General features: G+C 39.4%; 1 protein-coding gene and 1 long non-coding RNA gene across 2 annotated transcripts in view; both read right to left on the reverse strand.

The window, feature by feature from the left end:
• Window positions 1–2,173: 2,173 nt before the first annotated feature.
• Window positions 2,174–27,598, reverse strand: part of LOC131234470 (probable 2-carboxy-D-arabinitol-1-phosphatase) — a 37,659-nt gene continuing 12,234 nt past the window's right edge. Inside the window, exons 5-9 of the mRNA XM_058231377.1 lie at window positions 25,897–25,995; window positions 4,987–5,040; window positions 4,798–4,896; window positions 3,906–4,013; window positions 2,174–2,837 (exon numbers count right to left, since the gene is read on the reverse strand). Coding sequence (XP_058087360.1) covers window positions 2,466–2,837; window positions 3,906–4,013; window positions 4,798–4,896; window positions 4,987–5,040; window positions 25,897–25,995 — 732 coding nt within the window. The 3' untranslated portion in view covers window positions 2,174–2,465. The remainder of the gene's footprint in view (window positions 2,838–3,905; window positions 4,014–4,797; window positions 4,897–4,986; window positions 5,041–25,896; window positions 25,996–27,598) is intronic.
• LOC131234471 (uncharacterized) lies at window positions 11,181–12,368 on the reverse strand. The gene is made up of 2 exons (XR_009165720.1): window positions 11,970–12,368; window positions 11,181–11,922 (listed from the first exon to the last, which is right to left on the reverse strand). It is a non-coding gene; the product is annotated as an uncharacterized LOC131234471 (long non-coding RNA).

Below are 27,598 nucleotides of genomic sequence, written 5' to 3' on the forward strand. Positions count from 1 at the left end.
AAGTGGACCCACCACAAAAAACCGTGGGATCAGTCACACCCACCATTGAAACATTTATAGGGCCCACCATGATGTATTTTTTAGATCCAACCTATTCATAAATTAACATAAAGAAAGATGAAATGAAAACAAAAATATAAGCTTGATCGGAAACTTCTGTGGCCCTAAGAAGTTTTGAACGGTGGATGTCACTGTCCCACTGTTTTCTATGGTGGGGTCCACTTGAATTTTAGATCTATCTCATTATTTTTATCATGCCATAAAACGACGTCTCCAAATGGATGGACGGTGTGGATATAACACATGCATCATGGTGGGCTCACAGAGCTTGGTGACGTCACTTCAGTGGCGACTTGGATACTGATTTGTCAGTATCTAATCCGCGCCCTCGTGGCCCGACAAATCGGTCTCGATTCATTACCGCTGCGAATATTGATACGGTTGGTGGATCAGGGCCGTCCGTCTGTTGGTTACGAGTATGGATGGTTCACGGTATGAAATGAACACGGCATATTCGATGTTAGCAGCCTGACTTGTGGCATTCAAACGGAATGAATATAGAAAAACGTCTTTGGTCCATATTCTAGACGGCTACGATTCTCCAATCAGCTAGAATTTTTATACTGCAGATCATCCAATGTGAGATGCGCCAGATGGACGGTCGTGATGTACTGACCTCAAAACAATGGTTACGCTGCAGCCGTGAACCTGAATCTTGGAGGAATTAGAGGTATCATACAACGGTCCGGCTGAGAGATTCTGCCCAAGTGGAGCATACGGCTACCTGATCTAAGCGGCTCATGTGATGGGCCTCACCGTCAATGGCCGATGGCCATGTGCACAAAAAACCCTCGAGATTTGAAAGTTCCTGGCCGTTGTTTTAATATTCGACGAGTCTTTATGTGACTCAGTCTCCGTTGGACCTGATCATTTATTACCACAAGTCACCTTGAATCAGACGAGCCAGGCTGATTTTCCCCTACTCGGGTGAGTCCTGACCCGAATGAGGATTGAACCAGTCAGTCCGAGTCGCCATGTCTTCTAACCAATGTTTTAAATATTGTTCTGGGAAGCATGGGAACATGGAAAATTTGGTTGATCTTTTCAATGAAACTCAGGGATGATTTAAAAAGACATCGATACACATGAATAAAAACATTGCAAAAAGAAAAGCAAAAAAAAAACATAATAGGGGTTTCCTTTGTATGGGGTCTTAACATATGCACTTTCCAACTAACCAATGCAGGTATATTTAAAATCTATTTAAATAATTTATAAACATAAGAAGACATACATGAAAACACATGCAATACATTTAAAAGTAAAGAAAAATTACTAGATTAGTTACATACATGTTTGATTTTGTATTCAGATATAAAAATTGTAACTGATTTGTGAGAAATTGAGAAATTTCGATTTTTTTCAATTTTTCGCAACTTAACCAATCTCCCCAAAATCTCGAAATTGAAGTTCCAAATCCATGATTTTTCATAAAAAAACATGATGAATCATATATTTGTAACTATTTGACACTAGTTTAATATGATTTACAACAAAACCATGGATCGAAAATCCAAAATGCTCATTGGATCGATTAGGTGGGACATATCGGCACTACCTGTGCGTTTCGTATCACATAGGTAGGATACATAGGTAGGATACATGATATATCGGCTGATAACGTTGATATTTAAAACATTGCTCTTAACCATGTATCTGGCACTCAAATACTGTTTCATTAATTGAATTTTAAGTAGACCCGGAAACAAAAAAATTAGAGTTACTGCACTCAGTGAATCAAGTGGGATTCCAGTTCAACTTTTAAAACTATAGGATGTCCTGCATAAATCAAGCGACAAATGAGCAACAGTCTGCATTTGACTATCAAATCTTTCATTGATCAGACGGTTAGGATAGTTTGATCACCACCATTCTTGGTCAATGGCAAATTTCAGATATAAATTACTGTAGTAAATGCTGGTAACATCAATGGTCTGCATCTGGCCACCTCAGTGTCCCCATAAATCAATGTTCCAGGCTGCAATGTGGTTTACCAAGTTTGTCAATGAATAAACATTTTGTGGGCCACTGATTTCCCATCTTGGGGCGACCATACTGACATTTGGGCCATCCATATTTGAAGGTGGACCCCACACAGTGGAGACCCACAGACTGATAAACAAGCTCTCTTATTATAATATTTAGAGCATCATAAATTGCTAAATCTACCATATTGGTTAACTGAATGTCCTGCAGATTTTAGATACACCGATGAACTTGTAGCAATTATACATGGCAGCATATTCACATCCTGTATTTCCAAATCGGCCAAGTCAACTCAGTTCAGACTTCTGAGTTCTGAATCAGAGCCTACATTTTACATAAACCAGCAAGTTTTCCATTTACTCGTGTATATCCCAACTCAAAGGAAAGAAACTCACTTTATCCGGTGCTGGTTCGAACAGCTAAAACTCTTCATCCTCCAATATTGACCTTGTAACAGGTATAGACCACCTCCCCAAATGGGCAGTGTAATTCACACATCGGACGATGCCTCTTCCAGTGTCATCAGGGAAGTCGATGACCGTAATGCTCCCAGAATCAAGGTGAAAAGTATCCATCCATTCTTTTGTCAGATTCAGACAGTGCCCAATCAGTGCAATATGAACCAGAGGATGTGCAACCACTACAACATTTGTTTCCGTCCCGGATTTTTCAGACAGTTCATCTAACAATGAGTTCCAAGCTTTTGCTGCATGATCCCATACTCCTTTTATCACCCCATCTTCATATCCATTTAACCAGCCCATTGGAGCATATGATATTTCCGTCGGATCCTGTCACACAAAGAAACAAGGTTTAAAAAAACTCGATTGAATACATAGAAGATCGATAACTTGGACATTACAAAACCTCAAGGGGAAAAAAAAAAAAAAACACTCAGATTGGATACCTCAAAGACCTACTGATAGACTACTTGCAGAAGTGCATATGCAAGCAGTGAAACACGAACCGCCAGCATGTGACAAAGTGGCATTGTGTGAGATCCGGGCCACTCATCAGGCATGGCCCCAAAATGAATGTGCCACAAGGCCTAAAATAAGGAAGAGTGCTCTTATCTGCTTTTCAGTACATGTATGTTGAGTGTGGACTGCTGGTTATCTTTTTCAATCTATTTTGTTTTTTAAAGTAGCCGAACTGATGAGTGGACCAGCCTATTTTTGGTACAAGGCCATGATTTTAAGACTTGTCAGAGTCAGGTGCAGCTCAGATCAACCATCCCAGCTCAGGCGAGTCTAGTCAATCTGAGTCTAAAAATGATGGACAAGGCACATTTCACCATGGGGAGCACCTCATGAAGAGTTCAAATCTCTCAAAAGTGTGGACTTTGGCATGTGCAGGGCTCATGTTTCTTGCTTGCTGATGAATGATGCAAAAGCACCAAGGCCCTCAAGCTTTGTGCCCAAGCTCAACTCTTAGGGCTTTTAAAGTGATACTGCCTGTTTGGAAGAGACCCCTAAATCATTCAACTCATTTGTAAGTTGTAACCAATGAGGGTGGTGAAGGCTGTGTCAGCACCTGCTAGGAAAGTCAACCGAAAGTTCAGATTTACACCACCTAATGAATTGGTGGGCCTGATTTTTCTAGTCAGTGTGATCATGTGACAGCACACCTAATTGATGGTTTCAGACTGTCCACATGCAACACATTAGTACACGTGCACACTAGCAGAAAAACCCTTACTACCCAAATCATGCAAAAGAGCTGAGAACTATTTTCCCAGACAATGTCCGCCATGCAGACAAAAATCAGAACATATTAACCAAACAGACTCTAGGAGAAAATGGAAATTTCAATTCATTTCGTTCAGAAAGCATCGGAAGGCTGAATTTTAAGTGCATTACCTTCCTCGATTCGAGAAGGATGTTTTCAATTTCCAGATCTTGTATTTGCTTTATCTCCACATAGCGAGGTACACAATCTGCTCCCAAGCAATCTGCGGCTTCTTGCACCTACAATTGGAACTGCCTCATTTGAATAAATAAAGAATTTTGGCATAAAGTTAACTAATTTAGCAATGTAATTTAAGAGTAATATAACACATTAAAGCATTCACTTTGCATTAGCGCATGGCTTATGGTTGGGCTGGCCCATTGGAGTTTCTGGCTCGGCCAGATTTGGGACAGGCTTGGGCTGAAACACTAGACTGAAGGGCTGGACCCAGGCTTAAAATTTAAGTCTGTTTATTAATCAGGCCAGGCTCGGGCTGTGATTGAGAACCAATCAGCCTGGCCCAACCCGTTTAAGGTTTCAACGACATTTTTTGTCAATATCATGCATGATTCGGCACACACTACACCCTAATGAACAGCCTAGATCTTGCACAAAATAGGGCAGCTGGGCTCAGGCTCAAGCTCAAGCCAGACTCAGGCCCAGCCTTGCATAATCATCATGGGCTGGGCTCAGTCCTGTTGTTTTGGCCTGTCACAGGCCCACGCCGGACTTGGGCTGGGTTTTATTTTACGGGTCAGGCTTGGACAGAACTTGTCCTGGCCCCAACCCGGCCATTTGACAGCCCTACTTATGGTTCTTTAGTTTTGACCGCCCCATGGGGTTACCTGAATATAACCATCCATCTGCTTGGTGTGTACTGTGTGCGTCCCACCTGAAATACAACCAAGCAGTGGAAGTTTCTAATCATCTGACCATCCTTACATGTGGGCCCCATGGAAGGATGCATGGTCTAGATTTCAACCCCTCATGAATTGTTTTGTGGAATTTCAACAGGTATGTTACCTTGGAGATGGCTGTGGCTGTATCAAGCGAGGCAATTCGAGGGCTGCAAACTATAGAGCTCACCTTTATGTCTAAGAGCAGCTCCGCAGTCCTTTGGGACTGTAATGTTTGTAATCAAGAAACAGAAGTGATATTAGGAAACTCATCTGGCTTTGAATGGCTCAAATTCGATCAATAAAGACCCAATACCTGTATAACACCAAGCATGTTCATGGGTCCATCCCCTGAATCAAGAAAGTTAACCTGTACGATTTTGAATTGCTTGGTGGAATTAGAAGAAGAGCAAAAGCATGGAGTATGATTTCAAAGACTCAACCGAGCTGTAGTTAGTCCCTTCTAAAGTACGACTCGCCCAAGTTTCTGAAATAAATGGCAACTTGGCTGAGCAAATAGTCATTGTGTTAACATATAAGATAACGTTTATAAGAAAAGGCAAATCAATCGAATTTATTTAAAATTGAGTTTTACAAAGAAAAAAATGGAAATCTTGATCATCTATTTACGGACACCAATTGAACGGTTAGGACAGTCCCATTCCAGGATTTTTTGTTGGGAATTCCCTGCCACAATGGGCCCAATTATATCAATAGTAGGATTACCAAACCATGGGACCCACTTTTAAAAACTCATGGCTCATAGGCCATATAATTCCTCTTCATTAAAACCAAGTAACTCCATCAATTATCTATTCCAAGCACCAAGTTTTCAAACCACAGTACGGCAAGCAAAAGTGTCTTGATTTGAGTGCAGCTACAACAATTTGAGAATCAAACCATGAAGAGAACCCAAAATAGTGATCTGATGATCGGAATTCAACTACCACAGGAAGGAAAGGCAATCTCCACCACTCACATCCAACAACATAAATGGTAATCAGATGGAGAATGGTTTGATCAACGGACAAGATCAATAGGAAGCAGGCGTAGAACAGTTTGCTTGTTACCATAGAACAGTTATGAGGTACAGTAAAATAGTAAACACTGCAGCACATGCAAGAAGAGAATAAAAAGAAAAGAGGAGAAGAGGAAAGCCCTTATAAAGTTAGACCTCCCCCTCTCTCCCTTTTTTATAACTAAACAAATCCAATATAACAATCATACCCTTTAAGTAACAAAAGAAAAAATATCCAACATATCCTAATTAACATAAATAAAAGAGAATAAGAGCTAGGTGGGCCGTATCCACTTCCATTAACACTCCCCCTCAAGCTGGAGCATAAATGTTGTCGATGTCAAGCTTAGAGAATATGCGTGTTGACCGAGTATGACTAAGAGCCTTGTTGAATACATCAACAAATTGATCTTGAGATCGGATATGCGGCGGAGAGATTTTCTCACTGAAGATCATATGAAGTGACAGTCAACTTCAATATATTTAGTTCTCTCATGATAAATTAGAATGTTTGCAATATAGGATACTAATTGATTATCACAAAACAACTGCATGGTAGATTCATTACAAACCCCATTTCCTATAACAATTTCTCAATCCATATTAACTCACATATAGTATGAGTCATTGCTCTATATTTTGGTTTCGCACTTGTTGGGCCACAACACTTTACCTTTCACTCTTCTACGTAACTAGATTTTGATGCAAGACATGAAATTTAAATATGATATGCAAAATTTCAGGCTTAAGATCATACTAATTTAGAAACAATCACGGAAATTCCACATCCCACATAAGATCAAGCATTCAACAAGGGGAATCTACAAGGGTCCAAGCCTATACATGTTAGGGCTGAATCAATTAAAATTATATACCAAACAATGCTCAAAGGAGAGTAGATTCATCCACACATGCAAAGGATTATTCCCCAATCCAAGGGATTCACATGCTTCAATTTAGGAAAACTTAGGGTTGCAAAAGTGGAATAAAACTTGGGATTTAAGATTATCTAAATTTAGGGTTAGGGAAATAAGGCGAGAGATGAGTGAAATAGAGGAGAGAGACGAACTCGAGATGTACCACATGTGTGGACAGCGGCTAGGTCCAGACGCACGTGCGTGGGATCTTGCCCGCACGTGTGTGGGGCCCACAAACCCAAAAAAGGGCAGCTTGGGTCTAGTCAGCCAGGGGTGGGCCACACACGCACCAAATCTCAAGATGATCGGACATCCGGTCTATGCACGGTGCTCCACCGAAGTTTCAGCCCTCCTACAGGGCCTGATTCTGCAAATTTGTTGTAGATGAAGGATTGGCTGCAAAAGGGGGGTAGATTTGAAGCGTGGATGGTTGTGGGAGATGATGAATATTGATGGTAAGAGATGGGGCGATTTAGGATGGGTGTGACTTCACACCACGATAGTTAGCCCTTCGAAGAAAGGAGGGTTTCGCAACCAATTGGATTTCCACAACTCATAGAATTAGAGAAGCAGGAAAACGCAGAATTTTATTCATTATCTTCAATGAGAAAAAACCTACAAGGGGTTGCCTATTTATAAGAAAACCTTATACCCCAAAAGCCGCATCATGTGCGTACCCTATTACTTAGAGTCAAAGTAACAAAAATAACAACTAACTAAAGCAATCTAAATCGTCCATGATATTCCTAATAATAATAATAAGCAAAACTTAAAGTACTAGCTCATCTAGCATAGTGGGCCACGATCATTAGTTCCAATGGTGGAATCCACATGACGATCAAGTCCACTCCAAGGAACCAAAACACGGTCCTTTAACTAGGAGGCCTTCCCTGGACGTTGTCATCGATCCAGATCGATGGTGGAGCCCTCCTCCTCCTTACGTACGTGCATGGGGGGGGGGGGGGGGGTATGAGATGTCCCCATCAGATTTCCCCCCACAGACATGCAGTACCCAATAGTAGACAACCTATCTGCTAAAGAACATACCCAATCTACATCAGAAAACTCTTATAAAATTCCCTAATAGTACTTTTTTAAGATTTCGCAAAATTCGAATAATTGCATCCATATGAGATACACTCGAAGAGCTCATAAACTGGCTCACCACACTCACAGCATAAGATATGTCTAACTGAGTAATGGTTAAATAGATGAGTTTACCTACTAGTACATCTCCTTGATCACCAACAAATTTATGATTCAAATTCGTTGGTGTATCACCTAGTTTAATACTGAGAAGCATGTCTCCATAAGAAAATCCATAATGTATTTACATTGAGACAGATTAATTCATTCCTTTGATCTGGCCACTTTTATACCAGGAAAATATCAAAGACAAACCTAAGTCTTTTGTGAAAAAAAAAAATGCCTTTGAAAATATTTCTTAAGCTCCTCAATTCCCCTTACTGTCACTTCTTGCGACAATATCATCATCATATTCTATTAACACAATAAGACTTGAATTGCATTTCTGTATAAAGACGGAATAATCAGCATGGCTTCAAACAAAGACATAGTTTGACCCAACTTCACAAAATTTGTCAAACCATGTACACAGTGATTTCTTCATGTCATAGATCATCTTCTTCCATTTACACACTTTGTCTTACTCCCTCTAAGCAACAAATCCATGCAATTGCTCCATATAGACCTCTGTGAAATCATCAGGAAGAAAAACATCTTTAGCATCCAATTGGAAGAGGAGTTAGCCATGGACTGCCATGAAAAAATTAACACGAATGAAATTCATCTTGGTAATAGGAGAGAAGGTTTTAGTATAATCGATACCAAGTATCTGAGTATACCCATTAGCAACTAAGCGAGCCTTCAAATGTTCAATGGCTCCACTAGGATGAAACTTAATGGTGTACACCCATCGATAACCAACAACAAGTTTTTTGAAAGGTAGATTGGTGAGCTCCCAAGTGTTATTTTGATAAAGAGAAGTCATTTTCTCTTTCATTGGTTTCTTCCGTCCCTTACGTAACAATGCTTCCTAATATGACTTGGGAATAGAATGAGAGGACGAGAAATGAGCAAAGCTATGGAAAGTTGGAGAGAAGCATTGAAAGGAAACATATTTGTCAATAGGATGAACAATATAAGCACACTTACCTTTTCTCAAGGACATATGAACGCAAACGTATCTAGCTCATTACGCTCAAAAGAAGATATGGTGGATGATTAACCATGGTTGGCCATATTATCTATACATTTGCATCGTGAGTAGACTTGCAACATAGGCATAGTGAGAATGGCAGAATCAACGAAGGGAGGAGATTGGATTATATCTTCTTCAATTGTAACAGGAACAAGCACAAATTGCATATCAAGAGATTTACTGTGTTTTGAGAAGAACATAGTGGACTCCAAAAATGAAACATCTGCACATACAGTCTTTGAAGAGGATTGTAACAATGATATCCTCTTTGTATCCGTGAGTACCCAAGAAAAAGACATTTAATGGCTCTAGGATCAAATTTATCATAGCTCGATTCTAACTTATTAACATCTGCATGTGAGCATATTGGACCTTTGTGTTGTGGGCCTTTGGTCCTTGGGTTATTTCTCTTTAAGTAATTTATGTTTTTCATATCCCTCTTTTCTTCCTTTAAGTGTTAGGGCATATTTGTAATTTTACATCTCCACATATTATAAACATGGGTTGGATGTCCAGCCCTACATGGCTTTTTCTTCTTTCTCAAATTCTTTTCTCTAACACGGTATAAAAGCAAGGAAAGCTTTTTCCTCTCTCTCCCTTCCTCCCTCCCTCCCTCCGTGGAATTTGGTTTGAGAGTCTCTGCTGCCTATTTGGCAATGTGATCTGATTATTTGAGGAGAGATCTTGTGGCTACTTCAAATTTTGTGACGGGTTGTTGATTGTTTAGTTGCTGCTTTTTAGGTTTTTTAATCAAATTTTTAGTGTTTTTCTGCCAGTTTTCTCAAAAAGCTGGTTGCAGCAGATAGGGTTTGCTAGCTATACAGGTTTGAACAAATTTTCTTCAAAAGTTTCTTCCAGATTTTCTCAAAAACTAGTTTGCATCAGCTAAAGTTTGCTGGAATTTCCTGTTATGGTAGAGTTTTTGGTTTCTTTTCGCCCTAATCTTTGAGCAATCTATTTGAGGGCAACAATCAGGTAAGTAAGTTTTGTTTTGTACTTGAAGATTGTCAAGATATTGTAAAGACTGTCAAGCTTCGTTAGTTGTAAGATCCCTTTCTCTTCTTTTTGTGGGCTGGCTTGGAGCACTTTTGGATTTTATTTTATTTTTTTTGAGCTTTGGTCATCATACTTCTAGCTATAATAGCTGATTATAACAGACTTGGTATTGGTTGGTGTAAGGACTTAATAGTTATTATTCTCCTATTTATTTGAGATTCACAATGGTTGCATCTTCCACATCTGAGACCGTCATAGCTGTTAAGGTTTTTTCTTTTTAACGGCCATCACGTAACAATAACGGTGGTAACTGTTTATGCGCTATGGAGCCAAAACGGCCGTTAGAAAAAAATAACCCATAACGGTCGTAAAATAAAATTTAAATTTAAAAAAAAAAACAACGAAAAAAAAAAGGCCATATCATAACAGTAACAGTGGTGGCCATTACAGCCACCTTTACCATTATAGAACACCTTGGTCAGCCTCAGCCAACGTCACCTTGTTTTTAAAGTACTCCGTATTTTTCTGAGGAATGAAGATCATTGCAACTTGAAGAAGGTTCCATCACTCTTCCTATGGTTCCAGACAACTGCAACCATAGAGCGAGTTCCTGTGCAACGTTCAAATCCGCCACTGCTGCAAGTCTACACCAGATGTTCCAAGAGAGGTGATGGAGTGCATACCAACATGTCCTCTATCAATCCTCCCACCCCATCTGAAGATCATTGTCTTGAGTCTTCATCAGTACCGTCTAATAAAGATGATCTACTCATTACTCTCCATAAGGGTATACGCTCTTGTACCCAACATCCTATCTCTAATTTTGTTTCCTTTAATGCCTTATTCTTTTCAGCAATTTGATTTGTCTGTCCTCTGTGTCCATTTCTTGCTCTTTTCAAAAGGCTCTTAACAATGATAGGTGGAAGTGAGCTATGGAAAAAGAGATAACTGCACTTAATCAAAATTAAACTTTGAGTTTAGCTGCCTGCAGGAAACATGTAGTAGGGTGCAAATGGGTGTATAACGTCAAGTACAATCCAGGGATCATTTAAAAGCTCGACTGGTTGAAAAGAGATACACTCAGGACTCTAAAGGTCAACCACTCCAAAACCTTCTCCACTATAGCCAACCTTCATTATATATGTGCAGTGTTGTCATGTGCGGTCGCATATGTGAATATGCAATCGCATATGCACATATTTAGGCACTGATTGCATATGCAATGATGGCATATGCAATCGCATACATTGTATATGTGATCATATGCGATTGCATATGCGATGTATGCAATCACATACGGCATATGCGATCACATATTCTCCCAACGGTCAAAATTCTGACCATTTTTTTACCAATGGATTTATTTTTTTATTTTGCAAAATCTGAACTTTTTGCCTATAAAATGGCATTCGAGTCCCCTTTATTTGCAAGTGACACTCACTCAAACTCCTGTCTACTCTCATACTTTCAAATCTCTCACTCTCTTACATTCTCCATCTTTCAACTCTCAAGTTCCAAGTCTCTAAGGCCCAAGCTTCAACTTCTTTCAAGTACCAATCAAGAATCAAGATAGAATAAGCAAGAATACATCGAATTCCAAGTCTCTTATTTTGTTTTCAAGTTTCAACATCTATGTTTTCTAATTTCATTTTCTACATTTATCTCATTCTCATAATCTCATTCATTTCATTTTCTACATTCTCTTATTAAATTATTACATTCATTCTCTACATCTATCTCATTCATTCATATTTCATACATCCTCTCTTTCTCTACGTACATTTTTTAATCTCTAGATTCTCTACAATCTACATTCTTTCATTCTCATTTCTATTCTTCTATATCTCTAGATTCTCATTTCTACAATCTACATTCATTCATTCAATCCTTCTCATTTCTATATCTCCTTAATCTCTAGATTCTCATTTCTACAATCTACTAGACTACTACATTCATTCATTCTTCTCATTTCTATAATCTACTAGACTACTACATTCATTCATTCTTCTCATTTCTACAATCTACATTCATTCATTCAATCCTTCTCATTTCTATATCTCCTTAATCTCTAGATTCTCATTTCTACAATCTACTAGACTACTACATTCATTCATTCTTCTCATTTCTATAATCTACTAGACTACTACATTCATTCATTCTTCTCATTTCTACAATCTACATTCATTCATTCTCATTCTCTACAATCTATACATTCATTTCTATTGAAATTCTCATTCTCTCCAATCTATACATTCATTCATTCTCATTCTCTACAATCTACATTCATTCATTCTCATTCTCATTCTACATTTCTATATCTCTATCTACATTCAAAACCCAAGAGTCAAGACATTTCTTTTACAAGTTTACAAGTTAAAAGAGTCAAGAATATATAAAAAAATATTCAACTTTCATGGATCAAGCAAGAGTTCAAAGAACGCAAGAATCTACATTCTACAAGACAACAAGTCTACAACTAGTCAACTACAAAATTCAAGACAAGATTAAAGAATTTTAGATTCAAACTTTTTTTGTGTAATTATGTAACTCTCTCTCTCTCTCTGTGTTCTCTATTCTCTATTCTGTCCCTCTCCCTCTCCTATCTCTTTAGTCTTTACTCTTTACTTTTGTCTTTAGTCTTTAGTTTTTACAACTTAAAAGTTATAACTAGAAGAGATAATACAACGTCTTCTTCCCAATCTTCCTCGTTGAAACCCAAGTTAAATGACTAGGGTTGGGAGTATGGGCACTCTCGTAGTGTTACGAACAAGATTCACATAATATGTGAGTTCTATGGGTATGTAGGTTCCGTTGGCATTGCACAGCACAAGCAACATTTTGCACATTTACCAGGGAAAAATGCAAAAGCATGCAACAACATTACTCCAAAAATCCAAAGGGAGATCATGGAATATATAGATAAACAATCGAGAAAAAGATGCGATAATACCCTACGTTAAGAGGAATTTATGGAACAAGATGCTTACAAGAATATAAATGCCCATGGATAAATGATGTATACCACACCCCAAGTATGTGGTCGAACAAAGGGGTCCAGGCAAAGGGCCAGCTCAAAAAACATTATAAAACTGGTATAAACAAAAAAATAGGAAAGCCACTATTTAATATAGTATTAAGTGGTTTTACTAAACCAGCATTGCTTTCAACACAGTTAAAACAAGAAATCAAAGTTATAGTTGAAGCAATAGGTTAACTTGAACCTGGGCTCAAACCTCCTTCACATCACGAAATGAAGGAGATTGTTTTAAAGTCGTTGTTGATTATACACAATCCTTCATAGTCGAATATAAGGAATTCTGAAAAATATATGATTGTTCACTAATGGCTGGCGGATGGACCAATAAATCCGGTCAGTCTCTCATAAACTTTCTTATGAATTGTTCAGCTGGGACAATATTCTTGAAGTTCGTAGATGTATCAACCCATTCACCTACTGTAGATTACTTATTTCATTTACTGGATGGTGTAGTTAAGGAAATAGGGGAGAACTATGTTGTCCAGGTAATTACAAACAGAGTAGCCTCGTACCTTGCTGCTGAATGTCGCCTTATGAAGAAGAGACGTTGTTCGTTTTAGACCCTTGTGTGGCCCATTATGTTTATTTTATGTCAGAAGCTATAGGTAGGTTATTTTTAAAAGTAATTGCAAGGGCAAGAAGAATCACAGTCTTTATGTACAAACACACCCTTCTTCTGAATCGAATGAGAAAATAAATTAGGGGCAACTTGCTCTGTCTAATAGCCACCCGTTTCACTACAGTCTTCTTAACACTAATGCCAATATATATATATATTGAAACATAGAAACTTTGTAGTGTCAGTCGATTTTACAAATGGGACTTGGTCAAAGAAGGCTAAAGAGAAAACAGATTCAACAAAAAATCATTTCGTAAAAAAATTTGATAGAAGTGGTAAAGGCACTAAAAACATCTGAACCCTTAGTCATTGTGTTACATTTGGTGGACGAGGATAAGAAGTCAGCAATGTGTTAAATATATGATGCGATGGAGATGGTGAAAAATACGATCATTGACCATTTTAAATATAGATAGCATGATTACAAGCCCATTATAGATATTATAAATAAAAGATGGAGTAGTCGAATGTCATCTCCATTGTATTCGATTGCCCACATTCTTAACCCTGCCTATCTATTCACTTCAACTGATCCGACAGAAGCACTGACTATAAATATGATTAGATTTATTAACATATTGAAAAAAATGGTTCTAGATAGAGAAGAATAGGACGTGATCTCAACTTTACTGAACTTCTATACAAATAGTGAGGGCATATTTTCAAGGGATATCGTCATCAGACATTGGACAATGAAATTGCCTAGTAAATAGTATGAATGTTTCAAATCTCTTACAAATAATTTTTACGATCTAATCTACAAAGTCTAAGCATCTAACCTACTATACTTAAACTGTTTTTCTTAAATGAAATCTCAACTGACTTGTGGGCTGCCTATGAAGTGGATCCGAATAGGAAGGATCTAGCTCTAAAGAAGTTGGTCATGAGGATTCTTGGACTTACGTGTTCTGCTAACAGTTGTGAGCGCAACTGGAGCACGTTTGAGGCGATAAGTTTGGAAAAAATGAAAATGTTAAAATGTTATAGTTTGGGATAATTGTTAGATTAAGCTAAGTTATTCCTCAATGCACTTTCTTTCATGAAGATTCACACCAAGAAAAGAAATCGCATAGAACAAAAGAAGCTTAACGACTTGGTCTTCACTTTATCAAATACAATTTGAAATTGTGAGAACGATTCCAGGCTAGAAAAGTGAAGCCTGGTTTCTATGACCATATTTGTTTAAATGAGTTGGATGCAGATAAAGAGTGGCTCGTAAAGACGAAGGACACAGTCTTTGCAGGCGAGGAGCTAACATGGGCCCAAGTTGAAGATGTCACATATGAATCGACACCTAGAGAAGGTGCTTCTAATTCCGCTCAAAGGCGAAGGAGGGGGACGAGTAATAGCAGTCAACGCATGGAAGATATTGAGGAGATAGAAGGAGGATATGATGATCAAGCTGAAAATCCACAACCACCATTGGATGTTGATGAGGTATTAGTACATATAGATAATGAAGAAACAGAAGAAGAAGAAGTATATATGGAAGGAGATTACTCTGTTGACAGCAACGATGATGATTGTGGTGATTGAATACCACAATGGCAAATAAATAAATGTATATAGCATTTAATATTATTTTATTAGTGTGTATAACTTGTAATTTGTAAATTATTTTTCCATTTTCTACAATTAATAATAAATAAATAGCATCTTCAGTTTGTTATTACTTGTTACTTTACTTCTTACTTGTCGAGTGTTATTTGTTACGTATATTGTTGAATATTAATGACATGATGTTTAATTGATTTTATTTCACTTAAATGTATTTAAATATGTAAAATTAGTTATTTATTGACTTAGGAAAGTTTCCCTAATTTCTTATCCCTTTTTACATTTTTTTCTTATTTTTCCCTAATTTTTCAAATTTTTTTATAAATTTTTCAAAAAAAATTATGCGGTCGCATATGCGCATGAGCATATGCGATCGTGTGCGATCGCATATGCGATTTGACAACATTCCTTACAGCCCCCATTACTGTTACGAAATACCATAGTTTAGACGAAGAATTCTAATGCGGGGGCATTTTCACACCGGGTTCGAGTGGGGTGGCTAATGGGATGCAGGGGCACACTTAAGGTGGATGGCCCGCTGAAACCATGTATTTGGGGCCCGTGTAAGGCGGGTGGCTCGTGTGAGGCAGAACCCATGGATTTGGGCCCACGAGGAGGGTTCGGCCGAGGACCTAACCCATAGATTTGGGGCCTAGGCTATGAGATAAAGGAATTAATTCATCATGCTCTAACAGTTTGAGCTTTTAGAGCAAGTGGTTAATTGTCCTGCATCAAATTCTATGTCCACCAACACCCACGTGCGCCCATACTTGCAGAGTCCTTATTTAGGAGAGTAAAAGTAGGGTGAGAATGGAAAAGGGCTTTTCTTCATGGGGATTTGCTTGAAGAGGTAAATATGGAGCAACCACCGAGCTTTCTTACTCAGGAGTCAGATAAAATATGCCATCTAAAAGATCAATTTATGGATTAAAACAATCTCCCTACGCTTGTTTCGACAAATTTAGTAAGGTGGTGCTTCAATTTGGGATTAAATTCAGTTTTTGTTCAATAAAGCAAGACTAGTACTATTGTGTCAGTTGTTTATGTGAATAATATCATTGTTACTAACAATGATAGTACATGTATTTCTGAGTTAAAGAAGATCTTGCAGCAACACTTTTATGCAGGGAGTCTCTTTTAGCTTAGGGAATGGTTCCAATATTCGTTTCTGGTTAGACAGATGAATTCAGGACAGGCCCCTCCTTCAAATTTACCCATATCCTGCGAGAGAGAGCTCCAATATAGATTGTACAATGGTTGATTCTTTTTCTAAGGATTAAGAGCTCACTGTCCCCCCCTGCAGAAGGCCCCTTTCGGAATCTAAGATGGAAGAGCTTTTAGATCTCCTCAACCTTCTCCAAGGAATTCATCCTAATCCAGAGGTCCTTGACTCTCTTACTTGGTCCCTCACCTACCCTGGTGAGTTCACCTGCAAATCGTTCCTCCCTATCATTATAGGAACTTCTCCTTTGACAAATTCCTTTCTGGCTTTTTCTTCTGGTCCTATGATAGCCCCCCAAAGGTGGCTACTTTCTATTGGCTCTTGGCTAGAGGGAGATCTCTGACCATCGACAATCTCCAACGAAGGGCCATGATTCTCCTAAATATTTGCAGCCTCTGCTTGAAGGCTAAGGAAAACATCTCACATCTCTTCATTCATTGTCCCTTTGTGCATAAGGTATGGGCTATAGTTCTCTCATTATACAGCGTTCCCTGGGTTATGCCAAATTCCATCACCTCCTTGCTTTCTGCTTGGCACTTCTCCTCTCCAGACAGAAGTCTTGTGAAGGCATGGAGGCTTGCCCTGCTAGCCTCTCTTTGGGAGATATGGAAGGAAAAAATAGCAGAACTTTCTACAACATATCTTCCTCTTCAATTGCGATTTCAAGCTGGATTCTCCGTAATGTCAAAGACTAGATCAGCTCAGTCTCTCCTAAAGATTGGTCATTGATACCTCATCAACTATAGTAGTGCTTTGGGCATTATGTTCTTTTTTGTATTTCTTTCTTTTGGATCGCTATTTCGCTGCTCCCCAGTTTTGGTGTTCGGGAGGTTTAGAGTTGTATAGCTTTTCCGGTTTCTTTTGGTTTCTTTTGTTTTTAGTTCTCTCTTCTGCCTTTTGTTTTCTTTAGGCCTTTTGGCCTTTTTAACAGATAATTCTCAATCTTCAAAAAAAAATAAAAAAAATTTACATAAAGGATTTAGATTGCCTTGGATACTTTCCGGGTATTGTGGTAGCAAGGTTGAAGGTGAGAATTAACTTGTTGTAGTTGAAGTATCTAATGGATTTAATAGAAGATATAGGTATATTGGGGCTAAGCTAGTTGAAACTCCCATCAATACTAGTTCAATAATGAGTATAGATGAAGGGGAACTATTTAATGATGCAGGGAGATACCGCCAGCTAGTTGGTAAATTGATTTGTTTAAAGATTACATGACTGAAGATCACTTATCTAATCAGTGTAGTTAGTTAGTAATGCAAGGGCATTTTCACATTGGGCACGAGTAGGGTAGCCTGTGGGATGCAGGGGCACACTCGGGGTGGGCGGCTTGTCTAAGGGGGTTGGCTCGTGTGAGGCGGGCCCCATTCGTGTGAAGCAGGTGGCTTGTGTGAAGTAGAACCCATGTGAAGTGAGGCCCACGAGGGGGGTTCGGCCGAAGTCTTAACCCGTGGGATGTGAGGCCTAGGCTATGAGATAAAGGGATTGATTCGACATACTCTATCAGTTCAAGCTTAGAGTAAGTGATTAATTGTCCTGCACTACACCAAAGTGGTATCAGAGCAGGTCTCACATTCGAGACTCCTCACCAAAGGGTGATTAATGCAGTGCCATTTTCACACTGGGCTCGAGTGGGGTGGCCTGTGGGATGCAGGGGCACACTCGGGGTGGGCAGCCTGTGTGAGGCGAGCCCCACCCGTGCGAAGTGGGTGGCTCATGTGAAGCAGAACCCATGTGAAGTGGGGCCAGCGTGGGGGGTTCGGTCCTAATTCATGGGATGTGGGCTTGGGCTATGAGATAAAGGAATTGATTCACCATGCTCTATCAGTTTGAGCTTTTAGAGCAATTGGTTAATTGTCCTGCATCACTTAGTTTATGCAGGCTCCCCACATATCTCATATAGAGGCCATGCTTTACACATTTAGATATTTAAAAGAAGCTCCTGGCTGTAGAATTCTTTACAAGTGAAATGGGCATCTTAGAGTAGAAGGGTTTTCCAATGCATACTAGGCTATCTCTCCTTCTAATAGGCTAGATGATGTCCGCATCAAACGGGGGATTTCGTGTTGAGAGATAGATTCCTTTTTAAAGGAAATCGTTTATCTATTCCCCATACGTCCCTCTGTGAATTCCTCATCTGGGAGCTTCATTCGAGAGGGATAGCTTTGGTCATGATAAGACTATTGCCCTCGTAGAGGATTATTTCTACTGGCCAAGTCTCAAACGAGATGTCGCCAAAATTTTAGGATAATGTAGAACGTGTCAGATGGCGAAACAGCAAAAGAAAAATTCTGGATTATATACGCCATTACTTGTGTCGCATGCTCCGTAGCAAGATATTAGCTTGGATTTCGTGTTTGGGCTTCCCAAGACGATTAAAAAGCACGATTCCATTTTTGTTGTTGTAGACCGCTTCTCTAAGATGGCGCATTTCATCCCATGTTTTAAAACTTCAAATGCATCTAATATTGCTAAGGTCTTTTTCGATGGTGTGGTCTGTCTCCACGGTTTACCTAAGACCATAGTGTCTGATCGTGATGTCAGATTTACCAACTATTTTTGGAAGACACTATGGCACATGATGGGAACACGTTTGCAATTTTCTACTGCATACCACCCCCAAACTGATGGCCAAACTGAGGTGGTTAATCGCAGCCTTGGAAACCTCTTACGATGCTTTGTGGGTGAACATGTGAAAACTTGAGATTTGATTCTACCTATAGCCAAGTTCACCTACAACAATTTAGTCAATAGATCTACAGTGTTGAGTCCATTGGAAATTGTTAATGGGTACAAACCTCGGATGGCCATAGACTTGTTATCCATGTCAGTTACCCAAAGATCTTCTGAGTCGGCCAATGCATTTGCATGACACATTCATGATTTGCGTGCACATGTTAAACAGCGAATAAATGTGAGTAATGGTAATTATAAATGTTCAGCTGACCAACATCGTAGGTGATGGGGACACCACGTGCACACGCACGCCCCCCTACACACATACGCAAGGAGGATGAGGGCCCCACCATCGATCTAGATCGATGATGACGTACAGGGAGGGCCTCCTAGTTAGAGGACTGCGTTTTGGTTCGTTGGAGTGGACCCGATAGTCATGTGAATCCCACCATGGGTTCTCATGATCATAGCCCACTACTCTAATTAATCTAGAACTTTGGGTTTTGTTTATTATTGTTATTAGGAGTATCATGGACGGTTTAGATTGCTTTGATTAGTTGTTATTTTTTTATTACTTTGTCGCCAAGTAATAAGTTGGGCACATGGCGTAAGTTTTGGGGTATAGGGTTTTATTATAAATAGACACCCTTGTAGTCTTTTTCATTCAATGAAGATTAATAAAATTGTTGTGTTTTTCTGCTCCTATTAAATTTCTGAGTTGTGGAGATTCAATTGAGTGCGAAAACCTCCCTCCCTCCCTCGAAGGGCTGACTACCGTGATGTGTACCCACACCTATCCCAATTTGCCCCCACCTTCTTCTATCCATATTTCTCCTCCTACAATCATCTACACTTCAATCCATACTCTATTGCAGCCGCTTTTCTCTCTACAGCAGATTTTCAGAATCTGGGCCTACAAGAGGGCTAAAACTTCGGCGGAGCACCACGCACAAACCGTGCATCGGATCGAGCTGAGATTTGGGGGTTTGGAGTCTATCCCTGGCCAACCAGGGCCAAGGTGTCCTTTTTCTTAATAGTGGACCCCACACACGTGTGGCTGGGATCACACGCACGTGTGTCTTGCTGTTGTCCACACGTGCAGTACTTTTCTGGTTCGTCTCTCTCCTCTCTTTCACCCCTCTTTCATCCCAAATCCCTAACCCAAATCTTAAATTACTCAAATCCCCAATTTTATGCCTTTTCTTCAACCTTAGGGTTCCCCGAATTGAAATATGTGAACCCCTTGGATTGGGGAATTATTTATGTGCATGTGTGGATGACTTTACCCTCCTTTGATTATTGTTTGGTCTATAATTTTGATTGATCCAACCCTAGCTTGTGTAGGCTTGGGCCTGCATAGATTCCCCTTGATTAAATGCTTAACTTTATGTGGGATATGGAATTTTGTGTAATTGTTTCTGAACTAACGTGATCTAAAGCCTGAAAATCTTACACATCATATTTGAATTTCATGTCCTACATCAGTAGGTGGACATGATTTAATGAAGGGGATTATGTAATGGTTAGGATTAGACTAGAGCAGTTTCTTTTGGTTTCTGCTAAGAAATTACAAGCTCGCAATACTGGACCATTCAAAGGATTGTGTAAAATTGGGTCTAATGCGTATAGGGTAGACCTTCCACCTAGAGGTGGGCATTGAGTCGAGTCGAACCGGATTAAGTCCAACTCGACTCGATCCGTATTTTCAAGCAATTGATCCGAACTCGACCCAATCCGGGACCGAGTCTGGGTCACCTAACTCGATCCGACCCTATAAATCGCTTGCCTGGCCCGAACCGAGTCCGACTCGGTCAAGAAAACCAAGTCGAATCGGGTTGGGTATGGTTCGGATTGGGACCTCCTTCTTAGGGAAGGGTGAGATTATCGCACAAATGGGTGGAGATGTAAGTACAAGTCATGGTTGTGAAGTGGATTGGAATGTGATGTATTGGCGTCAGCAAGCTCTAGGGGTCAAACTATGGGATCTGTGTTATATCCAAACCGTCCATCCATTTGGAGAGCTCGTATTAAGGCTTGAGCCAAAAACTAAGACAGATATAAAGATCAGTTGGACCACACTGCAAAAAAACAGTAGGGGATTGAACATTTACCATTGAAACCATTTTGGAGATTATAGAAGTTTCAGATCAATAAAAAATTTGTTTTTCCTATTCATCCGTGTATTTTTAACCTTATTAACGGTTGAGATGGAAAATAAACGTTATGGCGGGGCCATGTAACTTTGATCTCATTTGAGCCGTTAGTACAACTCGCAGCTTGAGGCGCGTCTGCGCACGACACGTAACTACACCAGCTGTATATAGCTGGCGCCTGGTGTGTAGGCTTGTAGCACACGGAATCAGATTGCCTTAATGAGCTTTGTATCGTATGGTCTAACTCTGTTTGGGCCCATCGTGAATGCAAGTGGTTCATCCACACCATCCATTCGTTTTTTCATATCAATTTAGGGGTTAAACTCAAAATTGATGCATATCCGAAGCTCAAGTGGACCATACCATAGGAAAAAGTAAAAGTATTGATTTCCACCGTTAAAAACTTTGTAAGGCCTCAATGATGTTTATTTGTCATCCAACGTGTTAAAGACATGAATGAAGGGAAAAAACAAATATCAGCTTGATCTAAAACTTCTTTGGCCCCAATAAATTTTCAACAGTTGATGTTCAATTCACACCGTTTCGGTGGTGTGCTCCACTATAGGATTGGATACACTCTATTTTTGGGATAAAGCCCTAAAATTATCTGTTAAAAGACATGGACGGATCTGATCAGATCCACTCGAATCGGATCCCGGATCGGATCGGTCCGGTTTGGCCACTGATCCTAACTCAATCCGATGTACGGTCGGATCTGAGTGGGCCTACTCGATCCGACCCGATCCTGGCCTTTGGTTCGGATCGGATCGGGTCGGATAGGGTCGGATCTGTCGGATCGATTAGATTATGTCCAGCTCTACTTCCACTTGAAATAGGAATAAATCCGACAATTGATGTGAAAGATCTAGTCCTATGTCCTAACCCTTCCATTGTTTCTTCTTCCTACCCTTAGCCACTTTCCAACTTTACTTCTCAACCTACTCCACCCCTTCCTCCATCAATTGACCGTAAGGAAGAGATTGAATGGATAGTGGATGAAGAGATTGTTTCCACACGAGATGGGGGCTTCCCAAGGTACCTTGTCAAATGGAAGAACAAGCCACCATTCGATTCCACGTGGCTTACAGAAGTGTAACTGCAATGGATTGATCCGGACCTTCTTGAGACGCGCAAAAGTTTTAACTTGTCGGAGCCAAGTTCTTTTCACCCGAGGGGAGTTGGTGCGAACATCAGACCCGAATACATCTTTATGGCTTGATGATGGTTCATGGCACAATCGAGGATGATTTTGAAGATATGGTTAATTACACAACTAAATTATGTTTTTTTAATGAAAGTTTGGTGCCTCCTTCCCCTTTCTCTCTGTAGTAAGTTCTTCTCTTCCCCTAATCTCTTCTCTTCTTCTAAATTCTTTTTTTAACCCTCCAACCTTCTTCTCTTTCAATGCCTAGTCTTTTTTCTTTTTCTTTTCTTTTTTTTTCTTTTTTTTCTTTTTTTTTTTTTACTATTGACCCTGAAAATCTGAGAATTAATCCCAACCCTCTCTCAGATTTTTCAGCCGTTCTTATTCCAGAAATCCTTTGATTTCTTGGACCAGAGAAGTTGCATTGATTGTTGGATTGAAACCATGCAAGATCAGGAGGTCCCGTCCCTCGTCGGATCCAATCCACGCGTAATTTGAATACGGTACTGCAGGATTGTGATGATGGTCTGCAACTGTTGCATGTTCCCTTTATTATTATCTTTACTATGATGTGAAATGTGAATATTTCAATTGATTTGCTTAGTTTATTTCACAGGATTATTTTTGTGCTTACACATGCATTCTAGTTTAAACCGTCCTGCATCACTAGCTCTCCTTCTAATAGATAGTCTACCATAGCTTATTATACTTTTGTAAGGGGGAATCTATCTACATGGAAAAGCAAGAAGCAAAGTATTGTCGCTCGGTCAAGCGTGGAATCAAAGTACAGGGCAATGGCCCATGCAACATACGAACTTATTTGGTCGAAGAAATAAAATGATGGGGACATCTCACGCACATGCACGCCCCCTTCTCCCCTACGCACGTACGCCAGAAGAATGAGGGCCCCACCGTTGATCTGGATCGATGACGACATCCAGGGAGGGCCTCCTAGTTAGAAGACGGAGTTTTGTTCAAAGGAGTGGGCCCGATAATCTAGAAAAGCCCATCATGAAATCTCATGATCGTGGCCCACTAGTCGGATTAATTTCATATTTTAGGTTTTGTTTATTGTTATTAGTTAGAACATAATGAATGCTTTAGATTTCTTTGTTTGGTTTTTATTTTAGTTTACTTCATCGCCAAGTAATAGGTTGCGCACATGGCACGAGTTTAGAGGTATAGTATAGGGTTTCCCCTATAAATAGGCACCCCTTGTAGTTCTTTTAATTCATTGAAGTTGAATAAAAATTCATGCGTGGTTTTTCTGCTCTCTGAGTTTCTGAGTTGTAGAAAAATTAAGTGGGTGAGAAGCCCTCTCTTTTCGAAGGGCTGAGATTAAAGTGGGTGCGAAGCCCTCCCTTTTCAAAGGGCTAACTACCGTGGTACGAAGCCACGTTTATCCCAATCCACCCCTCCATCTTATTTCATACATCCCATAACCATCTTCGCATCAAATCCGTTTGTTTTGCAGCTGTTCATCCCTCTACAACCAGTTTTTAAAATCTGGCCCTGCAGGAGGGCTGAAACTTTGACGAAGCACCATGCCCAGACCATAGCTCGGATCGACGTGAGATTTGGAGGTTTTGTAGCCCAAGTCTGGCCGACCAAAGCCAAGGAGTCCTTTTTTGGATTCAGTCCCCCACCACAAGTGCGGCCAGCCCCGAGCGTACGTGCAGACGCACCTGGCCCGCTGTCCATATGCAGGAGCTGCCTCAGGTTCAGGGTTTCTTCCTATTTTCCTCTTTTTATACCTAATTTCATAAATCCTAACCCTAGATTATATTATCCCTAGTTGATTTGCCCCTTCTCCCATCCTAGGGTTCCTTGAATTGAAATTGGTGTATCCCTTGATTTAGGAACTGATTACTATGCATGTGTGGATGATTTTTATTGACCTTTGAGTATCGTTTGGTTCATAATTCTTTAGTGATCTAGTCCTAGCTGTGTAGGCCTAGACCCGCATAGATTCCCCTTAATTGAATGTTTGGACTTTCATGTGGGATATGGAATTTATGTAGTTGTTTCTGAACTAATATGATCTTAAGCCTGAATTCTTGCACATCATATTTAAATTTCATGTCCTGCATCATAAAAGTGCGATCTTGGATTCACGGTGATGTTCTTATTAGATTGTATTTTGACAATCAAGTAACATCGCATATCGCCAACCATCCAGTTTATCACGAAAGAGCAAAGCAAACTGAAGTTTATTGTCACTTGATTAGGGAAAAGGTGGCTAACAAGGAAATATGTATACCATTTGTCAAGTTCCAAGATCAAGTGGTAGACATGTTTAAAAGGCTTTAAGTTGGGCTCATCTGGATAGATTCTTGGTCAAGCTAGGCATTTATGATATATATGCTCCAACTTGAGGGGGAGTGTTGATGCATTATGACCACATGTACGAGCCAAATGTGTGGTCCATAGGTCACTCATGTGGTCCACATATAGTTTTGGATTTATGTTGAGCTTGATCATATGTTTGGGTTAGAGTCTTTAGGCTCATATGGCATTGTTTTATATTATTTCTAAGGGAAGTATAATTGTAATTTTCATATGATTAATAATTGCCCTAATAATAATAAAGAGAGGTGGGGGTGTGTGAAGGATTGAAGCCCTCTCTCCTTCTTTTCTTCTTTCACTTCATCTTTCTTCTTCTCTTCTTCTCTTTTCTTCATGATTAACTAGACCTACTTTTCATTATTAAGCTAAAACCAAAAGAAAGAAAGATTACAAGAATCCCCTAGCAATAATAAAACAAAAGGTATGTACCCCAAGTAGTTGGGTGTAAAATAAATCCATACCCAGGCACAGAAATTCAAATATAACACTTCCCAAGATCTTTCTTTTGATTGTTAACTCTTTCAAGAAGTTTGATTTTAAAAAGAAAAATACATTCTACAGGTAGTTGTCATATTTAAAAATCCAAAGAATTTAGATCCTTATTCTCACAATATATCTATCGAGAGGCTTTCAAATCCCACATGCGTGAGGAAGCCTAGTAACATGCTACCACAGGTACCATCATGGCATATCCATCAGGTGAGTACCACCATATAGATACGATGGTCCATTCAGGACGGTGCACTAATCATGTTAGGCACAATTTATGAAACGATGGACATTGAAAAATACTTGGCCAAGTTTTCCACTCTATCCATCTGTTCCGAGTATTTTGGCAGATGGTGAGTCAACCAGCCATTTCTTGGGCCATGGCAGCTGCATAGTGGGACTTACCTGATGTATAGTTGCACGAAGTGTGAAGCGAAGCGGCAAAGATTCGCATGCGGGAGCAGGGATTTTGAAAACAAGTAGAAACAGGTAGGAAGCTGGAATGGGTGTAAAAGTCCAAAGTGCAATTTAAAGCAGGAGCTGCACCTAGTTAGAAGGATCCTGTAACTACGTATGGACAGCTTGGATCTTGCACCCATGTGCCACAGTGACACGTGTGTCAGCATGTACATGGACTGCTGTAAACATGCATGTTGGATTGAAAAGCCCTCCATCTATCAATATTTATCTACAAAATGCCAAAGCCCATATTTAAGGTAATTATTTGTAACGAGCCAAGAAAGAAGAAAAGAATAGATGGGATTTAAGGAGAGCACTTTGAGTCAATTTCAGAAATATAAAGCAGGTGCATGATGAATGCCTTTTCCATACCTCAGAATTGCTTTGTGTGACTCCATAACAGGCCAATACGATTCGCTTGCTGGTTTTTCTACCCCCAGAACTCCCTGCAGCAATAGGAGAATTTGGGGTCTGCAACAGCATCATTTAAGCTGTATAATTACCTTCACAACAAGCTTCACAGCACTGAAGAGAAGTTGCAAAAACCCACACAAAACTCATTCCAAAAGGCCTAGATAACAATAGAGGAACTTCAAAGAAAAAAGATTGTGCGTGTGTACATACATACATTTGACCGAAAATTCAATGAAATTACATGTTCAAATGTGAGTTAATTGATTAAGCTACGAAATACACTAGTTGCTCAAATCTATTCAATGCAGAGGTTTGCTAATTCAATGTGTTGAGATCCTAGCCCATCCACAGGCAACCACAATTACCAAACTGGAACTTGTGTTGAACATCCAAGCTGCCATCAAGTCGATCACACCCTTTACAAAGTGTTTTAAATATCGACGATATCAGCCGATATATCCCACGATATATATTATATCCCACCTATGCGATACGAAACGCACAGGTAGTGCCGATATATCCCACCTATTCGATCTAGTGAGCATTTTCAATTTTCGATCAATGTTTTTGTTGTAAATCACGTTAAACCCGAGTCAAATGGTTATAAATCTATGATTCTTCATGTTTTCCATGAAAATTTATGGATTTGGAACTTCAATTTCGAGATTTTGGGGAGATGGATCAAGTTGCGAAAATTGAGAAAAATCAAAATTTCTCAATTTCTCACAAATCAGTTGCAATCTTTGTATCTAAACATAAAATTAAACATGTATGTAACCTGATCTAGTTATTCTTCTTTTACTTTCGAATGTATTGCTTGTGTTTCCATACATGTCTTCTTACGTGTATAAATTATATGAATAGACTTTGAATATACTTGCATCAGTTCAATTGGAAAGCACATATATTAGGACCCCATACAAAGGAAACCCCTATTATGTGCACTTTTTTTATAATGTTTTGATTTCTAAGTGTGTATTGATGTCTTTTTCAACAATCCCTGAAGTTTCATTGAAAAATTCGACCATTTTCTCAATGTTCCTATGTTTCCAACAACAGCGATACATTATGCGATACAACCGATATATCCCATGCGATAGCTGATATTTATCCGTATCCCAAGGGTGTGATACATTACGCGATAACAATATTTAAAACGTTGCCTATACATACCCTGGCCTGAGAATCAGGCAGTACCCATCAGCTGGACCATAATGTATGGAACAAATAATAATAACAATAAAAACCTTGACGGCCACCCAATTCTTTTGTACACCAAGGCCCAACTGATGAGTGAACCAACCTGAGTTTTTTACCAGGGCATCTAAATGGTAAGGCCACCTGAGGGACAGATTGGATCTTACATGAGTGAGTCAAAGTTATATATGTCTCAGCCTGTAGAGGAGTTTGTGTTAACACCCACGTTGAATTAGCCAAACTCTTCATTTAAATTTTTTTCAAAGGTAAATAAAACTCCACTGGAAGAAAATTCTTCGATTAATCAAATATGAAAAATACCACTTATGCAGTTCCACACACAACCCAAAAAAAAAAGACTCATGGTAATGCAACCCATGGGACATTTTTGGATTTCAGATGACTAATGTTCAAGTGAACAATTTATGATCAATGTCGACAGCCATATCTGCCAAATATATTC

This window comes from Magnolia sinica, chromosome 19, assembly GCF_029962835.1.
Source record: "Magnolia sinica isolate HGM2019 chromosome 19, MsV1, whole genome shotgun sequence".
NCBI lineage: Eukaryota > Viridiplantae > Streptophyta > Magnoliopsida > Magnoliales > Magnoliaceae > Magnolia > Magnolia sinica.